General features: G+C 42.0%; 1 protein-coding gene across 14 annotated transcripts in view; it reads left to right on the top strand.

The window, feature by feature from the left end:
* The window catches only part of AMBRA1 (autophagy and beclin 1 regulator 1), a 164470-nt gene that overhangs the window by 55059 nt on the left and 89312 nt on the right, over nucleotides 1–20099 (top strand). For 7 of the 14 annotated variants that reach the window (XM_040639028.1, XM_040639032.1, XM_040639029.1 and 4 more), the window contains 2 exons: nucleotides 6393–6479; nucleotides 10538–10717. The exons of 2 other annotated variants lie outside the window; for them this stretch is intronic. In XM_040639028.1, coding sequence (XP_040494962.1) covers nucleotides 6393–6479; nucleotides 10538–10717 — 267 coding nt within the window. The remainder of the gene's footprint in view (nucleotides 1–6392; nucleotides 6480–10537; nucleotides 10718–20099) is intronic. 5 more of the 14 variants (XM_040639031.1, XM_040639030.1, XM_040639039.1 and 2 more) reach the window with 2 other exon arrangements.

Raw genomic sequence — 20099 nt, 5'->3', positions numbered from 1 at the left:
GCAGAGATGTCAATTTGGAAATCATAATAGAGGTGTCATTTCAGAACACACAATTATTTTTTACAAAGAATAAGGGCTTGTCATCTCCCAGCCCAGGCATGCGCCAAGGCAGAGATCGGGAGCTTGCAGAGCAAGATTCAAAAATGGAGAAGGCAGTAGTGCATCCAAGTTTCTTTGGCCTCCTGCCCCTCCATCCCCCTAAAAACATTGCCCTCTTTCCCCTGAGGTCTCTTTTAGCAATATACCATCCAGGAGCATCTGTGGTAGTTTCCCAGGCAAGTAGCCAGCCTCTGACTTTATGATTTAATAAGCCTCCCAGGGACCAGGCTGCACTGCATTTATCAGGGCAGCTATGTCAGCACTTTAACCTGAGCAGCTTAAGTGACCACAGGGATGAAGGGTGATGTAAGCAGTTTCTGAAGACCTTGTTCCTTCAGGAATTTTAGTGTGAGTTTTTGGACATCTATCAACCTTGTCTGAATGTCATGGGGTCAGTGAGGGGCAATCAGATATGTTTTCTTTCTTATTCTTCCAAATCTATGTAGGACTGCTGATTTATTCACAGGCTTTTATTGGTCTCCTATTTACATGTTAATTAGGAGTTTTAATGGGGACAGAAAGATTACTTGGACCCAGTACATGCTTTCATGTGGCTTGTAGTCCAGAAGCAGAGACAAAACATACTTATAGGTAACGATAGTACATGGTGACTTGGCAGAGGCCTTTTAAGAGAGGTTTCAAAATGCAGTGAGGTCTTTGGGAAGAGAGTGTGAACTTTTGGATGGAGGAGTCAGATGTTTGAGTTTTGAAGGATTTTTTAAGGCAGAAATTGGTAAAAGAACTTCCCAGAAAGAAGCGGTGGCCAACCTAAATACATAGATGAGATGAGGGTGTGTTTAGTTTAGCTAGAGCAATGCTTGTCAAAGTGGCCTGGGATTCCTGAAGTCAAAACCATTTTTGTGATAATGCAGAGCCACTCTTTGTCTTTTTCACTCTTACTCTTCCACAAGTGTCCGTGGAGTTTTCGCTGTGTGACATGTAACAAGGTTATCACTCTGGTGGTTAATGGAATGTGTGCTTGTGTTAAGAATTTCTCAATTTTAGGGGCACCTGGGTGGCTCAGTCGTTAAGCATCTGCCTTCGGCTCAGGGCGTGATCCCGGCATTCTGGGATCGAGCCCCACATCGGGCTCCTCCGCTGGGAAGCCTGCTTCTTCCTCTCCCACTCCCCCTGCTTGTGTTCCCTCTCTCTCTGGCTGTCTCTCTGTCAAATAAATAAATAAAATCTTAAAAAAATTTTTTTCTGAATTTTAATTTCAAATGTAAATATTAATAGATAAAACCCATATAAACGAAAGCTCTTTGAGGTCCTCACTAATTTTTAAGAGTGTTAAAGGAGTTCTGAGACCAAAAAGGTTGAAACCCACCAGGCTAGAGTGTATCATATATCCAGAAGAAATGTGAAATTCAGCTGCAGAGCATTGGAGCCAAGCTGAGGAATTTAGATTTTATTTTCTAGGCAGAAGGGAGCTATTAGTTTTGGGCTTGGCTCCCCTGAACTGAAATAGCAGATATCACCCAGCCATCAAAGCCAGGCTGGGAAATTACTCTTTAGGCATGGGGCATCAGTGGCATCTTGGGTTCTTGGAGCAGGCTTTACATATCATATAGGTCACAGAGTTCTGGTAATTGATTTTTCCCAGTGATTGGAGGAGGTTTAAACATATTTATTTGTTTTAGGATATTGATTTTTTTCTGTGATCTGACAACTAGTTAAAAGAATATTTTCAGGATATAATTGTTGAGTAAAGAAGAGTTGCCACCAGCTTACTCATTCTGTCTAGACATGTATAAAGGTGCCCAAACTTTCTGCTTCTCAACTCTGATATCCATTGGATTTGAAATGAAAGTTCTTTGAGATGACCCATCTCTTCTGCCTTGACAACTTTGTTCTTTCCCAGCGCTTTCTTCCACTATTTTTTTTTTTATTGTTTTCCTAGTCATCAAAGGATATAGTGGATCTAGGGAACCCACTTGCACATATTCAGAGTATTAATCAGGAAAGGAAGAAATAGCTGTAGTCATTTAAAATGTTAGGAATTTTAAATTGAATTGTGTTGCTTGAATTGTGTTGCTGTTGACTAATGATTTTATCAGGGTTTAATATTAATTTTTGTTGACTTACCCTAGTGTGTAATACTTTGATTTCATGTTTTTCTGTTCCGTTTCTTAGTGACTTCACTTTATCTTTCAAGGGATTTTATGTAAGCAAATATATTAGAGCAGGGGTGGGCAGATTTTTTTATGTAAAAGACCAGGTAGTGAGTATTTTAAGGCCGTTCCTGTCAGGATTAACTCTGCCTTGCCAGCCCAAAACAGCCATAGACAATATATAAATGAGTGGATGTGGCCATGTTTGAATATTTATAAATATTTATAAATTATTTATAAAAACAGGCAGCTGGCTTGGGGCCTGTAGTTTACCAAACCTGCCTTAGGGCACTAGGGCAACTTGCTATTTTAAGAAATCCTATTTAAGAAGTCAGTAATTCTTTTGAGAATGAAAAGTTTTCTTTTTAGTTTTCACTGCTTTACTTTTCAATTTTGTATATTGAATGTTTTTAATTTTTTTGAATGTTTTTAATTTTGAAATAATTTCAAACTGGCAGAAAAGTTGCAAAAATAGTGCAAAGAATTTCCATATACTCTTCACCCACATTCCCTAATTATTAGCATTTTACCACATTTGCTTTATCATTCTCTTCTTTTGCTCTATGTATGAATATGATTATCTTTTTATATTTATGGTTTTTATGTTTATGTATTTGTGCTTATTCTTTTAAATGTATAGTTTTTATATTTATATGTTTGTGCTTATTCTTTCAAATGTTGGATTTTCTTAAAAGTAGGATATAGTTTAATAGAGCAGTGATCTTCAGACTTTAAAAAAATACTATTAGTGAAAGGCTTTTGAGCAATCTGTGTGTGTGTGTATTATATATTATGGTTATACATTATAAAAGTTCTGATATTTTCTTTCTGTTCTCCAGTGGATCAAAATAGCACAACCCCTGGTTATCTCACTTGGACACCACTGGTACAGAGAATGAACCAGGCAAACTTGCAAAGAAAGAGGGTTTTTTTGGTGTGTGTTTTTTTTCAAGGGCTTCAGTGACTCTTTAAAAACATTTCTGAATTGTGATTACAGGACAGAATGAAATGGTAGCTTCAAGCTTGAACAAGCTTGTCTGAGCCCCTCCTAAGTCCTGCCTTATTTCGCATTATTGAGTTGCATGATAGATGGTTAAGTCAAGTCACATTTGTGGTGGCCAGAGAAGAAGGCGCACAGCTGCCATCTCATCCCATTTTCTTATGTCATTTCTCCAGTGACGGCTGTTTGCAGGAAGCTGACTATAGGAGAGAAAGATCTCTCTTTGAGGAAGCTGACTATAGGAGAGAAAGATCTCTCTTTGAGGTTCCTAGGAGTGGTGGTGACATTACTCATCTGGTAGCTCTAGTTCTTTCTGTGTTCAACACCAATTGGAGAAGTCTTTTTTATTCCTTTAGATGGTACTTGTATTGTAACTGAAGAGAACTCAGTGTTAATCAGTGATGTGTGGGGGGGTGCTATTCATAGTAATTGGCTCTCCTGATTTTGTGTATTAGCAATTAAAATGCCATATATATATATATATGGCTTATATATGGCTTGCTAGTCCACTGTGTTGCCTGGGGAGCATAAATGGTGCCAGCAGATTTTGTAGTAAGTAGGCACAAGGGATGCATGTTCCAAAAGAAACTCATCAGGGACTCCCCAGAGACAAAGCTTAACATTTTGGTTTTACCCTGATCTAAAGAAGTCTTTCTAATTAAGATAGGAAGTCAGGGTGGGAAGTAGACTTTGCAGGATTATAGAAAGGAATCATTAAAATTGAAAATTTCTAATCCAAACTCTTCTAGTTCAAGAATCTCCTTTACAGGATCCTTAAAAAGTCATCTCATCTCTCTAAATACTGACACTGCCTTAGCATAGTAGTAGGGGGTAGGGTAATACTGGCTTCCTAACTTATCACCATCATTTTCCAGGCAGAAGTACTTAAGAAAGATATATGTTGGTCACTCTGCAGGATGCTCCTTGCCAAAGGGCTCTGCTTACTAAGCAGCCATAACCTGATAGGGCTCAGTTATACTCAGGGCTAACTCCAGAGCCCTTTGGGATGGAATAAGCTTCTGGGTGTTCAGGGACGTCAGCTGCTCCCAGATCTTGCTTCCGTTCAACCCCTTCCCAATTCCTATAAAACTAATTAATTAGCAGTGGACAAGTATTTAAGATGGTATAAATGTCCTGAATAGATACTCTTATCAGAATTTCACTTTTCTTCTTTTTTCCAGTATAGGTACCTCTCACTACCCTTTCCTCTTACAAACATTCTGTAGTTCAAGACTCAAAGACATACCATTATTTTATGTGCCCTTAATGAAAGAAAAAATTCCTGCCAGTTAAACTGTGTCAGGGACGCCTGGATGGCTCAGTTAGTTAAGCATCTGCCTTGGGCTCAGGTCATGATCTCAGGGTCCTGGGATTCAGCCCCATGTCGGCCTCCCTGCTCACTGGGGAGTCTGCTTCTCCCTATCCCACGCCCCCCCCCCCTCGTGCTCTCTCTCTCTCTCTCTCTCTCAAAAAAAATGAATCTTCAAAAAAAAAAAACCCCAACTGTGTCACATTATTATATGATGCATCCCAGTTTCAGACATATTTAAATGGGAGGGTATCTCTTACTACTGATGAGAAACAGCATTTGTGCTGCTGTCAACAGTGATATCATTGAAGAGCCCAGACCTGAGAGAGGTATTTTATTGCTTTCTTCTCTTCCTCATTGGTTACATTGTAATATTCTCTTCCTTCAGTGGCAGGACTACTTAAAGTGAATTGTGTGGGGAAGTATTAGGCCTTGGTTAGATAGAAAGCACCATTGAACAGTTGGTTGTCTTGGACAGGAAAGGTAGCAAGCCAGCTTGACAGGGCCTCTGCTGTATCTCTTTCCCAGGCTGTTAGGGGAAATGCTTTGGTGAGCCAGTTGCTAGGATAAAGTGACTGCACATGACTATACCTAAAGCCAGCTGGTTTTAATAACAGTGAATTGAATTAACTCAATTGGAAAAGATTGGTAGCTGCTGTCCTTATCCTGCAGATCTGCTTTAAAGAAGAGTCTGGCAGGGAGCTGGAGACCTGTTCCCGGGAGAGCCAGGCAAGATGCTGCTGGAGAGGAACAATATGCATTTCTTTCCGAGACCATTTCCTTTGAAACATGTTCTATGGCAGGAGCTTGATTGGCTGCCAAGGCACATTTGAGTCGGGAAGCAGTGTGGCAGACATGGCAAACTGGGGGGTCCCTGGGCCACATTTATCAGATGTGTTTTAATTGGCCCTTGTACAAAGAGGGAAAAAAATGTTTTAGCTAAAATTAGTCAGGAGATTTCATGGAAAAGTCTAGATTTCTGGCTTCCCTTAAAAAACAGGAAGAGCCAGTAATACTGAGCCCACATTCTAGGTTGGACTCACGGTGGAAACATACACACTTTTTACCTGCGTGGTGCCTGGAAAGTCCTACAGTATAGCATTGAGGTTTGAAGCATTTTGGAGTTGATCTTCTCTGGAGTCCTGGTGCTACCACTTAATAGCCCTGTGCACTGTGTCATATACTTAACTTTTAGGCCCAGTGTTCTCATGTTTGTATAGTAATGCCTATCTTGCCAGATTGTGGTGAGTTTTTAAGTAAGTAAATATATATGAAGTGTTTAGTATTTGCCTGGCACCAAAAAAGTGCTCAATAAAATGTGGGTGTATTGACATGATTAGTTGAACTTATGATTGGGTTAGATTATATAATTAAAGATTTTTGTCAGTTGTTAAGAGAGCCTGAGGAGTACTCCTTCTCACAAAAATGGTGTGGGCAGAGCAGAATGAGTAGAAGATAAGGGGATGTGGATTAGGATAACATGGAGAAACTAAACACCAAGATGCATGTTGGCACTCCATGAATCTCTCTGGGTATGCCTAATTTTCCCCTCCTGTGTTGATCCCAACCTCCTATTTGTCTGCTGGAGATAACTGCAAAGAGAAATAAGATCATGTCTCTGAAGCACTGTTCCTTTCTCACAGGAGAGCAGTATTCAGCATAATACAGTGGCCGTGTCCAGTGTGGGAGCTTTGTAGCTCATTTATTTACGTCTCTAAGTACTTAGTTTGTAGGAACTACCTGATCCCAGATAGCAGGTGTTAGCTAGCTACAAAGGGGGATATTATTTATCTCTCCCCCTATTTTTCCCTTATGAATGACCTCTGAGTTGGTAATTGACAGGGATTATTGCCATTTTTTTAATCTCTGCTAGGAGGCTGCTGGAGTCTTCCCTCATTTCATTATCCCGTTATGATGGAGCAGGATCCAGAGAGCACCCAATTTACCCAGACCCAGCGAGGTAAGGTCAAAGTGAGAAATGGCACTAGGTGGGGGGGAGGGGCTGCCCTTGGGGTTGCCAAGATGTTGGAAGCCCCATTCTGTGCCTCTCTGGTCCTGGTGCTCATTTACTCTTCAGTTACAGTTTTGAGACAGGTGGTTCAGGTGATTGGGAAGTGTTGCAGGTAAGTGAACAGAACCTCTGGTGGCAGAGGGTTGTGACTGAGCCCTTGTCCTTTGGGGCTCATTTCTGTAAGTGGGGCACTTAGAGAAGGGACCTGAAGAGGCCACTGGCAGAGTCACAGGGTATTCCTTTTTTGCTGATCAGGGAGGCTGTTGCCATTCAGATGGACAGCCAAAGGGGAAACAAGTTGTTATTAATAGGGAAATTACTTACAAATTAAAACTAACCAACTAACGAATAATCCTACTTGCTCTCGTTTGAGAGAGAATTTAGACTATCAAAAGGTAGAAGTCAAGCTCGTTCAGATGTTCAGTTTTTGGATGAGACCTAAAGGAAGAGATGACTGACAAAAGGGTATCTAAATAAAACAAATTGTCATTTTATTAAAGTGTTTACCTTACACCCATCAGAAGATATTTGATGAGTTCTTGAAGAGATTAAAACAGCACTTAGACACGTTCAGCGCCCACCCTTACCTGATACTGGTGACTGAGGACCAAGAATGGGGTGTTGAGTTGATGTACAACATTTATTTATAGTGAGCGGCCCTTTGGCGTTGTCACAGCCAGGCTTACTGATTCTGTTAATGACCTAAATAGGGCATAACCTTCCCGTTACTTAAGCAGTACCAGAGCGTATTGTGAGGCTTTGCCAAAAGAAAGAGTAATTTGTAATGGTGGGGTTGGCAAGTTAACAGATAGAGGTTAGATAAAGTTAAATGAACTTTACTTTAGATTAAGAATTTCAAGTATGGAAAGACCCAGAGACCAAGTTGATTCTAGGGATAGTGAGTGATTTCGTTGTTGCCACAGTTTTGTCATGATACTGAGCGTTCTTTCTGAGAGACTTAATGAAACGATTCCCCCATTACCCTCTTACTTCCTTTTCCATACCCCCGAAATGGCAGAACCAAGGATCAAGGAACATGGGGAGGCTGCTGAGATGATGATGACCGAACCAAGGAAGTTTGTTAGTCTCTGATCACACTTGAAAGTAGTAAGCCCTAAATAAGAGAAGGAGATTTTATGCATCAATCAGATTATTCTAAAACACTGAGAGGAGAATTTCTTGCTATAAAAGAGTTTCTTTTAGGACAGCAGTAGGAATCTCGTCCCCAGAATTTTTAGCCTGACAAAGTTTAACAGTGATCCTTAAAGACCATTATTTGTCCTCCTTTCATGTAATAAATCTTTTATTTACTCCCACTCAGATCTTTTTATCACAGAAAGTGTCATACTTTGTGGTGTTGCTATTTTTACATTTTCCCTCTGAACACAGAATAGGTTTTCTTTGGGGAGAAAGTATTCTTCCTTGAAGAAAACTTGCGGATTTAAACATTTAAAAATTTTTTCTTGGGACACTTGAGTTTGGTGATTATCCAGCTCTTCGGTAGGAGTATGATTGCTACCTCATTACTGGTTGTTTAATTTCTTTTTCCTCTTAGACTTCACCATACACAATACATATAGGTCAAAGCCTTTTTGGGACATTGCAGCATTCAGATCCTTAGCTTCCCTGGATACCTAAAAAGATGAGGCCAGGATGTACTTGTATTTGATAATTGTGCCAGGAATCCTTTTTTCTTTACCATCGATGCATAGTTTTGTCGCTTAGGGAATTCCTATCCTATAGTGAAATTAAACAATTGGGGTTACCTAGTGCTGAAATTGTGTCCTTACATAAAAGGGCAGTCTTTATTATTGTCCACATCAACATTCTTTCTACTTCTGTCACCAATAATATAATATAATTTTCCCATTAGTTAGGAATCAGCTGAGGAATGAGTGTACTTAGGGTTACTTTTCAGAATCAGTTCCAAAAAAAGAATCTTCATTCCGCTCTTGTAATGTTTTTTTACATTCTTTTCTAGTCTGATTCACTTGAGAATTTAACCATCAATGGTTGACTTCTAGAAGATTTCTGTATATTTAGTAGATGTAGGAATAACTCAAGAGTGCTGACTTCTGTCTCTTGAAAGTTTGGGATTCTTGATTCATCCTTGCAAGATGTATGGCAACAGGGGGCCAATGGATAATGAAAGCTCCAGACATTGAGACTTTTAAGAAATGATTCTTGTACTCTGATGATCTTGGCCAAGGCATCTGTGCATCCCTTGCCCACTTGCTGTATAATTTGGATTCAGGGATGCCAAATGCAGTATATTGTTCGATAACAAAGCCTTTTGAGTTCCAAAGATTGTCATTTGGCCTGCTCGGGAATTCCATGTGACGATTGGCCAGAAGGATACCACCTCTGATGACTGGCATTTCAGAGGTAGCCTTAGTTCCTGTAGCAAGGTGACCACAGAATCTCTTTGGCCTGAGTCAGTAGATTTACTGAGGATTTTCCCAGAAACTTTGTCCAGGGGTAATGAAAAGTCAGGCAGCAAGATTTTGTAAATACTTTTCCTATCATTGGATGTAACTGTTACTATTTCCATTCTCAAATCAGTTTTTCCAGATTTCCATTAAAAAAATGTATAAATGCTTTTTTCCTTGTATATTCAAATATTGTAGAAGTTAAGATTCCTGGGAATCCTCATTAGGATTGCTGTGTTTCCTTTTAATTTTTTGCAGAAATACATGTTTTTATATACATATTAGTATATGCATACCATTCTTCAGTTTTTCTCCCACTTAAATTTTTGTTTTAGAGGGTTTTTCTTGTGTGTATATAGGGATGACTTATTCTTTTTAATAACTACATAGTGTTTCTTTGTACGGATATAGTTTATTTAATCTGTTGGTAGGCATTTGGGATGTTTCCCAGTTTTTCACTAATGCTAACAACATATACAGATATATATACATATCTTTGTATCCTTGTGTTTTTCCATATGATAAAATTCCTAGTGGAATTGTTGAGTTAAAGTGTGTGCCTCAGGCAAGTTTTAAACCTGGAAATTTCTTAGTAATCCCCTTAATATTATATATAAAACGTTTTTCTATTATTGTTCTTCTCTCACTTTCTTAGTATGTAGCAGTGTTGTGAAAGATGGAGGAAAAACTTGAGAAAGAAAGGAATGTGATGAATTGTATGAGACACTAGATGTTTTCATGGAATATGAAGACACTAAGCCACAGTTGGAAGAATAGAGGTCTAGACTAATTATCCACTGAGAATAGCCATGGTAAGGGAGAAGAAAAAGGAATAACTGTTGCCTTCTGCTATTGCTTAGAGCCCGTGTAGCCTCTGATGCTGCATTGTAAGAAACAGAAAAATCTTTTTTTCCCTGTTAGGTTTTGTTTTCCTGAGTATATTTTACTCGCTTTTTCGATCCTGAATATTTTCTCTGTGTTACAAATATCTGTGAATAATCTGTAGATCTGAGAGGTTCAGAGAGCTCATTTTAGGGAGCTAGGACAAATCTGGAGCTTTGTGGATTTGTTGGAAAAGAAGGACTTCCTAGTGAAGATGGTACCTTCTTTAGTCATGCCCGGTTTGCCATCTCCTGGCCTCTTTCGTCCTGTGTAAAATGAAAGAAGAGCTGGCCTGTAGATGATTGCTGTGGTCTCTTTTCGTTTCTTCTATTTTGAGTGTGGATGATTGAAGAAGGCCGTGAATCTGTATGAAGGGCACCCTGAGAAGCTACGAGGGGTCCCTTAAGAAACTAAAAAGGAAGGTCCAGTGTTATCCACTTGGGAGGGGGCAGCTGTTGAGCAGATGATGACTGGTTAAACAGCTTCTTTGCCTTCTCTCAGAACAGAAACACTGGTGGTAGTCTGATAAGCATATTGTGCAGTACAGACCTCCTGGTGAGTTAAATGCCCTTTATTTTTCATGTCTCCGGAGTTTGCCTCAGCAGGGAGATGTCACGGGAGAGCTGGATTTACTGTCTTTCTCAGTATTCCCCACATTAGTGCTAGTTTGTGTTTGTCCATCTCTGTCTCTCTCAGATTATCTCCTGCTGCATACTACGCCCAGAGGATGATCCAGTATCTCTCACGGAGAGACAGTATTCGCCAGCGCTCCATGCGCTATCAGCAGAACCGTCTCCGTACTTCCACCTCCTCCTCTTCCTCAGACAACCAGGGCCCATCAGTAGAGGGAACCGACTTGGAGTTTGAGGACTTTGAGTAAGTACCTCCTCAGCTTGCTTTCTTCCCTGTCCTCCCAAGCTGTGTGTGCTTCCAAGTCGACCACTGTCCAAGCAGCAGTGGTTGACGTTTTTGCTTCAACCCCCTAAGTTTTTATTTATGAGTAATAGATGGGGTGAGGGAAACGGGGTTAAAAGGCTCAGGGCCCCCCCACCTCTGGCAGTTGTGCTGCTGATTCACTGGAGCCTGTGGGGAGAGACAGCCCACTGGCCGCAGGCCAGGCTGGAGAAGATGGCTGCCGCCCCGTAGGCAGCACTTTTATTTCGCTTTGGCATGAACAGCAGCTGTGGCAGGGCTTCTCATGGCCTGTCTTCATAATGTCAGGGAGACAGGATGCTTGGTATTTTTCCTCTTAAACAGAGTAGGTATAGAGATTAGAAATAACGAGAATACCCAGATTTTCCTAAAGACATTTCCTCTTATTACCCTTGAATCACACTGCTTGGAGGTCCTACTCCATTGCCTAAACTTTCTTCCTCCCCCCACCTCTCCCATAAGGATCCTTTGAAAGTTGCCTGTCAGATTAATGTGGTGGCTTGAGAGGTGATTCCTTGCTCTTCTGGTGTTTTTGAGAGGTTGATTGGAGGGCGGGGGTGAGCTAAAGGAGCAGGGTCAGCCCCACGCACAGGATGAAACACCTCCGTTTTACTGCTGTGTTTGAATTCTCTGACCTGCTGCTCCCGACCTTTGTAACCATTCACTGTGTTTCTTTCCATTCTGAAAGCTTTCCTGGCTTGTACCAAATTGGACATTTGGCCCTTGTTTTGATTCCTATATTTTGATATTCTCAAACACGCAAAACGAGTAAGAGAAAGAGGTGGTTAAGCCTTATTTTTTTTCTCCTTTTGTGTTGTAATAGGACAGCCTGTCAGTCATTTTCCTTTTTCTTCCCTCTCCATCTTGACATAGCCTGGTCAGGTCTGGGATGTTAAGAGTTCTTGCCTCCCCTTTGACCTTCCTCTTCCGTGAGCTGAATGGATAGTTCCCCAAGAGCCACCTTGCAATAGAGCTTTAAGATGCATTGGAGAAATCTTTTCTCTGCCAAAGACGACGAAGAAGGTGGAAACAACCTTTATACCAATTTGCCTTCCTGATATGATTCTTAAACACACTAGCACTTGTGTATTTGGAAGCAGAAGGCAGACTGAATGGGCGGTTCATTTGTCTGGGGAAGATGTAAACGTGCAAGAAAGGCAGGGATGCCTTGAAGCAGCTGTGGTGGCACTTGGAATAGGGTTGCTGGTCCTCTCTCATCGGCTGCCCTCTGGCTTCTAGCACGCGTCATTCTCCCTTCAGTCCACTCTTGGGGAAGGTGGATGCATATACTGGCTGTGAAGGGAAAGAGTCTCTACTCCCTTCGCCAGGCAACCCCCAGGAGTGAAATGTGTTCCCCTCAGGTTATTATTTTTCCAGCACCGGTGTCTATTCAGGGAAGCAGTTTCACATACACGCCAAGGCTGCTGGGACTTAGTACCGTTGAAAAGCCTCAGTAATCCTGGGGAGCTCTGGGAGTCAGTGCAGATTGATAGCGTCCCTCCATGCACGTTTGGAAGGCCGTGTTCTCTCTTTGCAGTGGAGGAACGTGGCGCTGATGCCTTTGAGCTGTATCTTGCCTCGTGACTTGTCCTTCACAATGGAGTGCTGGGTTAGTTTAAAATGTTCTGTTCTCATCTTACCCTCTCTTTCTTCTGCTACCACCTCCTCCCTCTCCCCTTCCTTCCCCCTCGATTTTCCTGTGTCAGACTGCCTCCTCCTTGTGCTCCCCACAGCCCACCTGCGCTCTCACCTCCCCCCTGGCTTCGGCACGACCTGAATTTACATTGCCTTCTTCACCTTTCCTGCACTGACTTACCATTGTTTCTCCCTAGGGGTCTTCCATTGCTCCCTGGTTCGTAACAATGGGCTGATTTCTCTCATGCCCCTCTGAAAGTCCCTCACAGGGTGTTTGGCTTTCGTTTTGGGCCGATGCAGACTGTAACCTTGTTTTTAATAGCAGCTATGCATTAGTCACTTCAATATTAGTAGTCCAGGTCTCCTAGTGAAGGAAGTTGCTAGCTGGTTGATGCTGAGTTACTGTCTGTTCATTCTTGCTCTGTCTTTTTCCCTGCCCTCCTCCTTCCTGTTATAAACTGAGTGCTGCTTGTGGTTGCTCCTCTTCTCTTAATTTCTAGGTGCTCTGAGGCGGGAGTGAGTGAGAAATGAGGGAATGTACCAGCCCATTTTAATTTCTCTGCCCAGTCCTTTTCCTTAGCTTTGATAACTAGAAGGAAAGTCAGAAGCTTGTACAGTCATAATTTATAGCTCTTTCAGGTACAGAGAAGCAAGTAAGTTAGACAGGGCCTGGAATCCTCTTAACACTTAGGGTACCATTAAGAGAGACTGTTCTACTGGTGTCCTCGCCTTCATAGTACATCATGCTCCTGCCTTTAACAGGCAGGATGCCTTCGACTTCTTCAGATCTCTTCCCATTTGCTAAGCCAGGGATCATTTTGCCATTCTCTATCTTGCCCGTCCAGGTGTATAGAGTTGCCAGATCCCATCTTTTTTGGTTCTTCTCCATCATTTATTGAATGAAAGAGATCAGCTATAATATTTTTAATATATATACTAATTTATAACATACAAAACATTTGTATATATTAATATACTTTATATATATATTTAAAATCTTTTTTAATCCTTATAATATCCTAATGAGATATTTACTCCATTATAGTATTTTTTTTTAATGAGGATACAGAGACGACCAAAATTAGACATGTCTGAGATTCGAGAACAGGAGCAAACATATTTAGTATCTGGCTTTAATTGTCTTGCAGATTGATTGATTGATTGGTTTAGAAAAAGATTTTATTTATTTATTTGACAGAGTGAGAGAGCACAATCAGGAGGAGCAGTAGAGGGAGAGGGAGAAGCAGACTCCCCGCTGAGTAGGGAGCCTGATGTGGGGCTCGATCCCAGGACCCTGGGTTCACGACCCGAGCCAAAGGCAGACGCTTAACCAACTGAGCCACCCAGGCGTCCCTGTCCTGCAGATTTAAAAACCTTTAAAAATGGTGGTGCCTGGGTGCCTCAGTTGGTTAAGCATCTGACTCTTGATTTCGGCTCAGGTCATGATCTCAGGTCTTGAGATCAAGCTCCATGGCAGGCTCTGCATTCAGCGGGGAGTTTGCTTGAGACTCTGTCACCCTCTGCCCCCCACCCCCCTGCATGCACTCTCTCTCACTCTCAAATAAATAGATAGATCTTTCAAAATAAATAAATAAAATAAAAACCTTATAAATGATGTAGAACCACATTTGAGCTCTTGCTCCCTGAATTTGCCGTGGAAGAAGACTATCTAGATTTATCTCTAGGGAAGGATAGCTTTGACGTTTGGTCAGCATCAGGTTAAACTTTCTGTTCTTTTGTGGTCTGGATTAATGACCATCTACCCAGGCAGGCATCTTCTCCTGCCATTCATCTCTGTCTGTGGCCAGGATTGAGACTGCAGGGTCCCTGTGTTTATCAAAATGCACAAACAGGACATCCAGAAACCCGCTGTCAGAAGGTGTGTCCTGAAGCTTTCAGCATCTGTCTTTGCGTAAAGATGTTCACAAGCAGGGTAAAGGTGTGGCTGCCCCTGACATTGCTGTCTGCCTGTTTTTGAGCCCAGACCACCTGCTAGAATGTAGAAAACAAATAAGCGTAAGGAAAAATGCCGTTTTAATTTTCACCGTCCTTTTGGAAAGAGAGGGAGGCTTTCCTGAAGCACAGTGGTTAAGTGCCGTGTCCCAGTAGTTGCGGAGGCCTGCACGAGAGGTCGTATGTGTCTGTTGTTCCTGTTATCCTCACCCCCTTCCTCACGTTGTCTCTTATTCTAAATGTAATTATAATCCCAGAATCATCCCCAGCTTATTCCTGCCCTCCTTGTGTCTTTTTGTAACTGCTTTGCCTTCCAAGGCAAAGAATACCCTGAGTCAATGACAGAACTAGAGAAACTTCAGATTGGATCAGTCACAAATATCTCCCCCATATATACCAGCCAGAGGGGAATTATATTCACTTCTTAAAATTGTTGCTAGCACAGAAGAGAGCAAGCTCTTCATTTACCGTTGTGACACTGGGCTGACTTTGGAAAAACATCTCAGTGAGATTTCTAGTCTTTCAGCCTTAACATGCAGTCACTTTAGGTCTGTTTTTTGTTTTGTTCATTCTTCTAATTTATCTGGTTGTGTTTGAATTTTTACCCAGAAATGTATATTGTGACCAAACAGGCAAAAATGTTTCACTGTATGACAGTCATTTCTAGGTGCCAGAGACGGGTTCTGGTTCCTTAGTTTGGCATGAAGTGTTGTGACAGATTTAACCACATACACGTACACAGCCTCATGCAGAAAGAGCTTCTCCTTTTATGGTCCCCATGCTAGACACCTTCTGGGAAGGAAGTTGTTAAAAGGCCTTTTTGGTATGTGATGTAGCTAAGGGTTCTCAAGGCTGTCACTCAGCTCTGCCGTCTGTTTGGGCTGGCGTAAGAAGTTGCTTGCCTTTAGTTCAGAATTTAATATTCTTCACCTGCCCTTTTGCTGTAACTGAAATTTAGTTGAGCCATGGCAAAGAAAATATGTTAAAACCGAATAATACTATTGTTATCATCTGCGTATAGGTGAAATCCTGGTAGCTTTGTGAGACTCATATATTTGCTTCAAGTTCTCGTGGCTAGGAATTCTGGTAGAGTGAAGCTACGTGTCCTTGGTAGTACTTGCTCCTGCTCTCTCTTCTGTGCCCAGAATTTCCAAGACTCCTGTGGGAGTCAGTGACTACTAATAATTTCTTGTAGCCAAGAAAGGGAAGGGTAAATCTTTAGAGAGTGTTCTTGTCTACCTCATTTTGAAGAGGAGTTGCCTTTGTTCCTTTCTTTGACTTACAAACCATAGACTCTTTGATATTAGAAATACAAGAGAAATTCTAAGGAAACACACTTTAAAGTTATTCTCTTTATAGACTGGAACCTGCTAGAACAGTTGGGAATCAGGCATAGAAGAATAGAAGTAGTTCCTAAAGTAGGATGAGATAAGAAACTGTTCTCTTCCTTTTTATCAGAGAGTTTTAAATAATTTCACTTACTTGATTTTCATAGTGGTTGATTGTTTTTTTATAAGGTGGGTTTATAAAAGAGAAAGTTATATGTCTTAAAATAGGACTGTCACTCCTAGGTATACTTGGGAGAAAGACAAATAAATGCATATTCATAGAAACATGAAATAGTGTGGAATATTTTAGAAATCTCCTTGTTGATAAGTTTGGCTAGACCGTAAAGTTCAAGATATGTGGCAGGAGATGAGTCCCGAGAGTTAGGGTGTCACCAGATCTTTGGCGAGTCTTGTGTACCTTGCAAATGAGGTGAACTTTATCTTGTAGGTGAAGGAAGTCATTGAAGAGTTTTAGGCTATGAAATAACATGAGCAGATTTTTACATAATAACTAACAAGACAGACTGTAATAAAGTAGGACTAAAATACAGAGCAGCATTCTCTGAAGGGAAGAGAGTATTTGGGGAGATGTGAGGAGGCTCCCTGGGTTTTAGCTGTGTGGACAGACTGCATAGGACTTTGATGAATTGATGTGGAGGATGAAGGTGGGGAAGGAGATTCTAGGAAATTGAAAGGGAATAGCTTAAGCAAAAGCCCAGAGACAGAAGATTTACAGGGTTTGTTTGGGGGACCCTCAATAAATCTGTGGCTAGAGCTACAGTGTTTGTAATCCAAAAGAGAAGAGCCGAAAGGCCTGAACTGAGGGCCTGGAATGCCTGGCTGAAAAGCTTGGACTTTATTCTTACCTGGGGGCAGCCGTTACTGAAGACCTATTTGAGGCAGCTACCTTTGACGCATTAGTTAGGGTGACCTAAAGTGGCAGGTATATGGAGGGATGCAGGAAAACCAGTTAGGAAGCAGTGGGTGAAATACAGGAGAAGACATTCGAGGACTGGGCGTTACGTGTTGGGCGTAAGAGGCCCGGTGTTTTCTAAAAGTGGAGCCAGTTTGTGAACGTTCCTGGGAAGTGAGCTGTGAGAGCTCAGCTGTCTCACTTCCTTCTCCAAATGAAATGTTGCCCGAGTCCTTTTCAACTCCTACTTGAGCCAGTTTTGAACTAAGTTGGTAAAACAGCAAGTGACTCCTGGAACAGCTGTGGTGGGAACTGGGATCACTTGTCAGTGCCTGCTGCCCCCATAGCCTGAGAACTCTTGTTTAGAGAATTGCCCTGGGTTCTGGTTTTGGCTGAGCCAAATTTGTCATTTGATTTTGGGCAAGTCCCTTTCCCACTGTAGGCCTCAGTGTCTGATCTGTAAAATCCGAGGGGATAATCTCTGAAGTTTAACCCTGAAGCGCTCAGCTCTTTGTGGGAGCTGACTACCTTAGATGAACTTCCCTTGTGTTCAGCAGAGGCAGAATAATGAAAAGTCTCAGAGAAGTGAGGAGACTTCCTGAGGATTAGGAACAGGATATCTGGCACCTGGAGAGCCCCACCATATTTCTAAAATATATGCCTACCTGAATTCTAGTTCTTTCCTGAGGATTTTGAGCCTATTGCTTAGAAATACAGACTACTGCTTGGCAACTTCAGAATTAGCATTCTTTCTGGGCAAGTAGAATACATACGAATATTTATTATGAGGAATGCTAGAAGAGAAAGAAAAGGGAATATGTATGGATTGTACTTGGGTATAGCATGGGAAAACACAGAAGGAAAGAAATAAGGGGGAAAGGAGGACATAACCACTTAGAGATATAGATTGGTATTTTTAACATAAAATGTACAATAGCAATATGGAATGTATGCAGGTGAAATTAAAGGTAGGATAAGGGAGGAGAGGAATTTGTAAATGGTAATTATCTTTTTCCTTAGGGAAAAAGTTAAGGCTCCACAGTTCCAAGAGACGTGTGCTCTTAGGTATCCCCTGTAAATGATACCCATGGACCCTGTGCCTTCCTCTCAGAAATCTAAGCCCTTACATGTGTGCACAGCCCTTGGCAGGAGAGACAGAGCCTTCGGTTTCTTACTAAGAGCACCCGGGTAAGGAAGGGACTTTTGCCATCCAGGGACAGGAATACCCAGCTAGGCCTTGTCTTGTCTGGAGATTGAGTAAAAACAGAAGAGCATAGGAAAACACTTATTTTTTTAATAGTCTAATTTTCAGCAAAGTCAACTGTGTATTGTCAAGAGGACAATGGCCTTTTGAGCTTTTTGCTGCAAGAGCTTCATTTATAAAGGCCGGAGTCAGAGCCGTTTGTCATGAGGAGTAATGACAACCTGCCTGTCTGGTCAGGATTCAGACAGCAATCTGTAGGTGTGTTTTTCATTCCTTTAAATTATAGCCTCTCTCTGAGGCAATTAATCCCAGGCATTTAGCAAGAGTTGCTGCTGTGCACCTCTTCCTTGTTCCAGAGATGCGTTTTCTTGTATTTGGCATTTGTCTTGGATGCCTTATTGTTTGAAGGGTATTTTTTTCCTTATAAAATCTTTTACAAGAAAATCTTATTTTCTTCCCCCTCTCCTTCCCAAATACCCCTCTGAGAGTTAATCAGAGATGCACAGAATTCAACAACTGGGAAAGCCATTAATAACTCCGCCAGCTTCTGTCCTGCTGGCTTAAAGGCAGCTTCTGGCTGATGAAATTGATGAGGATTTCTCTGGTGTTTCCCTGAAAAGCATTCTGGTGACCAAGAGTCCTCCTGTGAGGGAGGAGCAGTACCAGCATACTTGCATAGTCTGTTCCTTACTGACGTGGTTTGTTTGCTTTTTTTTCCCAAGTCCTTGGGAGAGGGCACATGCGGGCCGTGTTCCGTTAGGCCCCAGTACGTAGCACCTTCCACCGTCCCTAAGGTGAACGGTCTGTCTGGGTCTGCCTTTACCCCTGTCCATCTGGTAGATAGCCTCTGGTGCACTCACAGTCAGTCTCCGCCTCACTCACGTGGCCTCGTCCGGCCTGTGCAGCCTCGCCTCACACTGATCTTCTGTCAGCACTGAAGTGAGTGGCAGAGTCTGTGCGGCTTTGTAAATGCAGCATTATTTTAAGTACTTTTAAGTCCTTTGCCGTTTTCTTGGAACTCTTAGCACTCCTCCCTGTCCCCCTCTCCCGTTTCCCATCCCTGCTGCAGATGTGCTATGCACTGAAATTGGTTTCCTCGGCCGAACTCCTTACTTCTGAATCCTCCTTTCTTTCTAGACTACAGAATCTAGGGTCATGAGTTGTTCTTTTCACCTCTAGTTCACTTGGAGCCTTGCCTTTAGTCAGGGATTTTTGTGATCAGTACTAATGCGCAGAGCCTTTATCCCTCCTCTTGCCTCCCTTGTCCTGCGGTTAAACATTCTGGCCTTTGCCACCTTTCCCATTCCTGTTTTCAGGGTTTTTCCTGGAACAGTGTTTGAGCTGTTTTCTCCTAGATGTTCTTTGTTGTTCTCTCCTCTCACTGTGTGTTCACCACGTTCCACAATTTTCTAATGGTTCTGAGGCCTGTGCTCTTATTCCTCTCCTTCTGTGCTAGAGTTCTCAATGCTTTTAATTTGAAGTCTTCTCTACATTTTATTGAGATGCCATTTAGCTCCTACTTCTCCATCATTTGTCAGGATGTTAAGCTGTGGACCAGCAGATAGATCTCCTCTCATATATAATGTCTTTCATGTTGCCAAATGTGACCATCAGTCTGAGACTTTGTTTGTGTCTGAGCCAGCTGATCTCATTTTATTTTCCTATATATCCTGCAGTAATCTCTGAATACTATAAAGCCATTATCTCTGGCCATGTTTTGTGTCCCACCCCCCCCTTTTTCAAATGGAAGGAGCAACTGAATCAGAAAGGAGTTGATTGGGTATGCTTGGATGGCTCAGTCGGTTAAGCATATGACTCTTGATTTAGGCTCAGGTCATGATCTCAGGGTCATGAGATCAAGCCCTGAGTTGGGCTCTGTGCTGAGTGTAGAGCCTGCTGAAGATTCTCTCTCTTCCTCTCTCCTACCCCACCCCTGCTTGTGCACTCTCTCTCTCAAAAAAAAAAAAAAAAAAAGAAAAAAGGAAGGAAGGAGTTGTTGGGTTTTAATAACAATGAAAAGAGGCTTGTGAGTTATGTTGAAGGAGCCCAGATTTCCCCCAGCCCTGATGTGTTTGTCCATTTTTCTAAATTGTCTCCCTGTGTCCTTTCACCAAGCCCTGTGCCATCTTTGAGCGCTGGCAACTGCTGATCAGTGTGGTCTAGTGCACTGGCTTCTCCTTCCCTGCTCTTCAGCCCTGCTGACACCAGATAGAGTACTGTTTGTTGTCCAGGGGGAGAGGGATCTTTGGACTTTGCAGAAGCCAGTTGTCAGCTCCACAGTGTGACTGATTT

The sequence above is a fragment of the Ursus maritimus genome, unplaced genomic scaffold (assembly GCF_017311325.1).
Source record: "Ursus maritimus isolate PB19 unplaced genomic scaffold, ASM1731132v1 scaffold_23, whole genome shotgun sequence".
NCBI lineage: Eukaryota > Metazoa > Chordata > Mammalia > Carnivora > Ursidae > Ursus > Ursus maritimus.
This window is presented reverse-complemented; position numbering and strand designations above follow the sequence as displayed.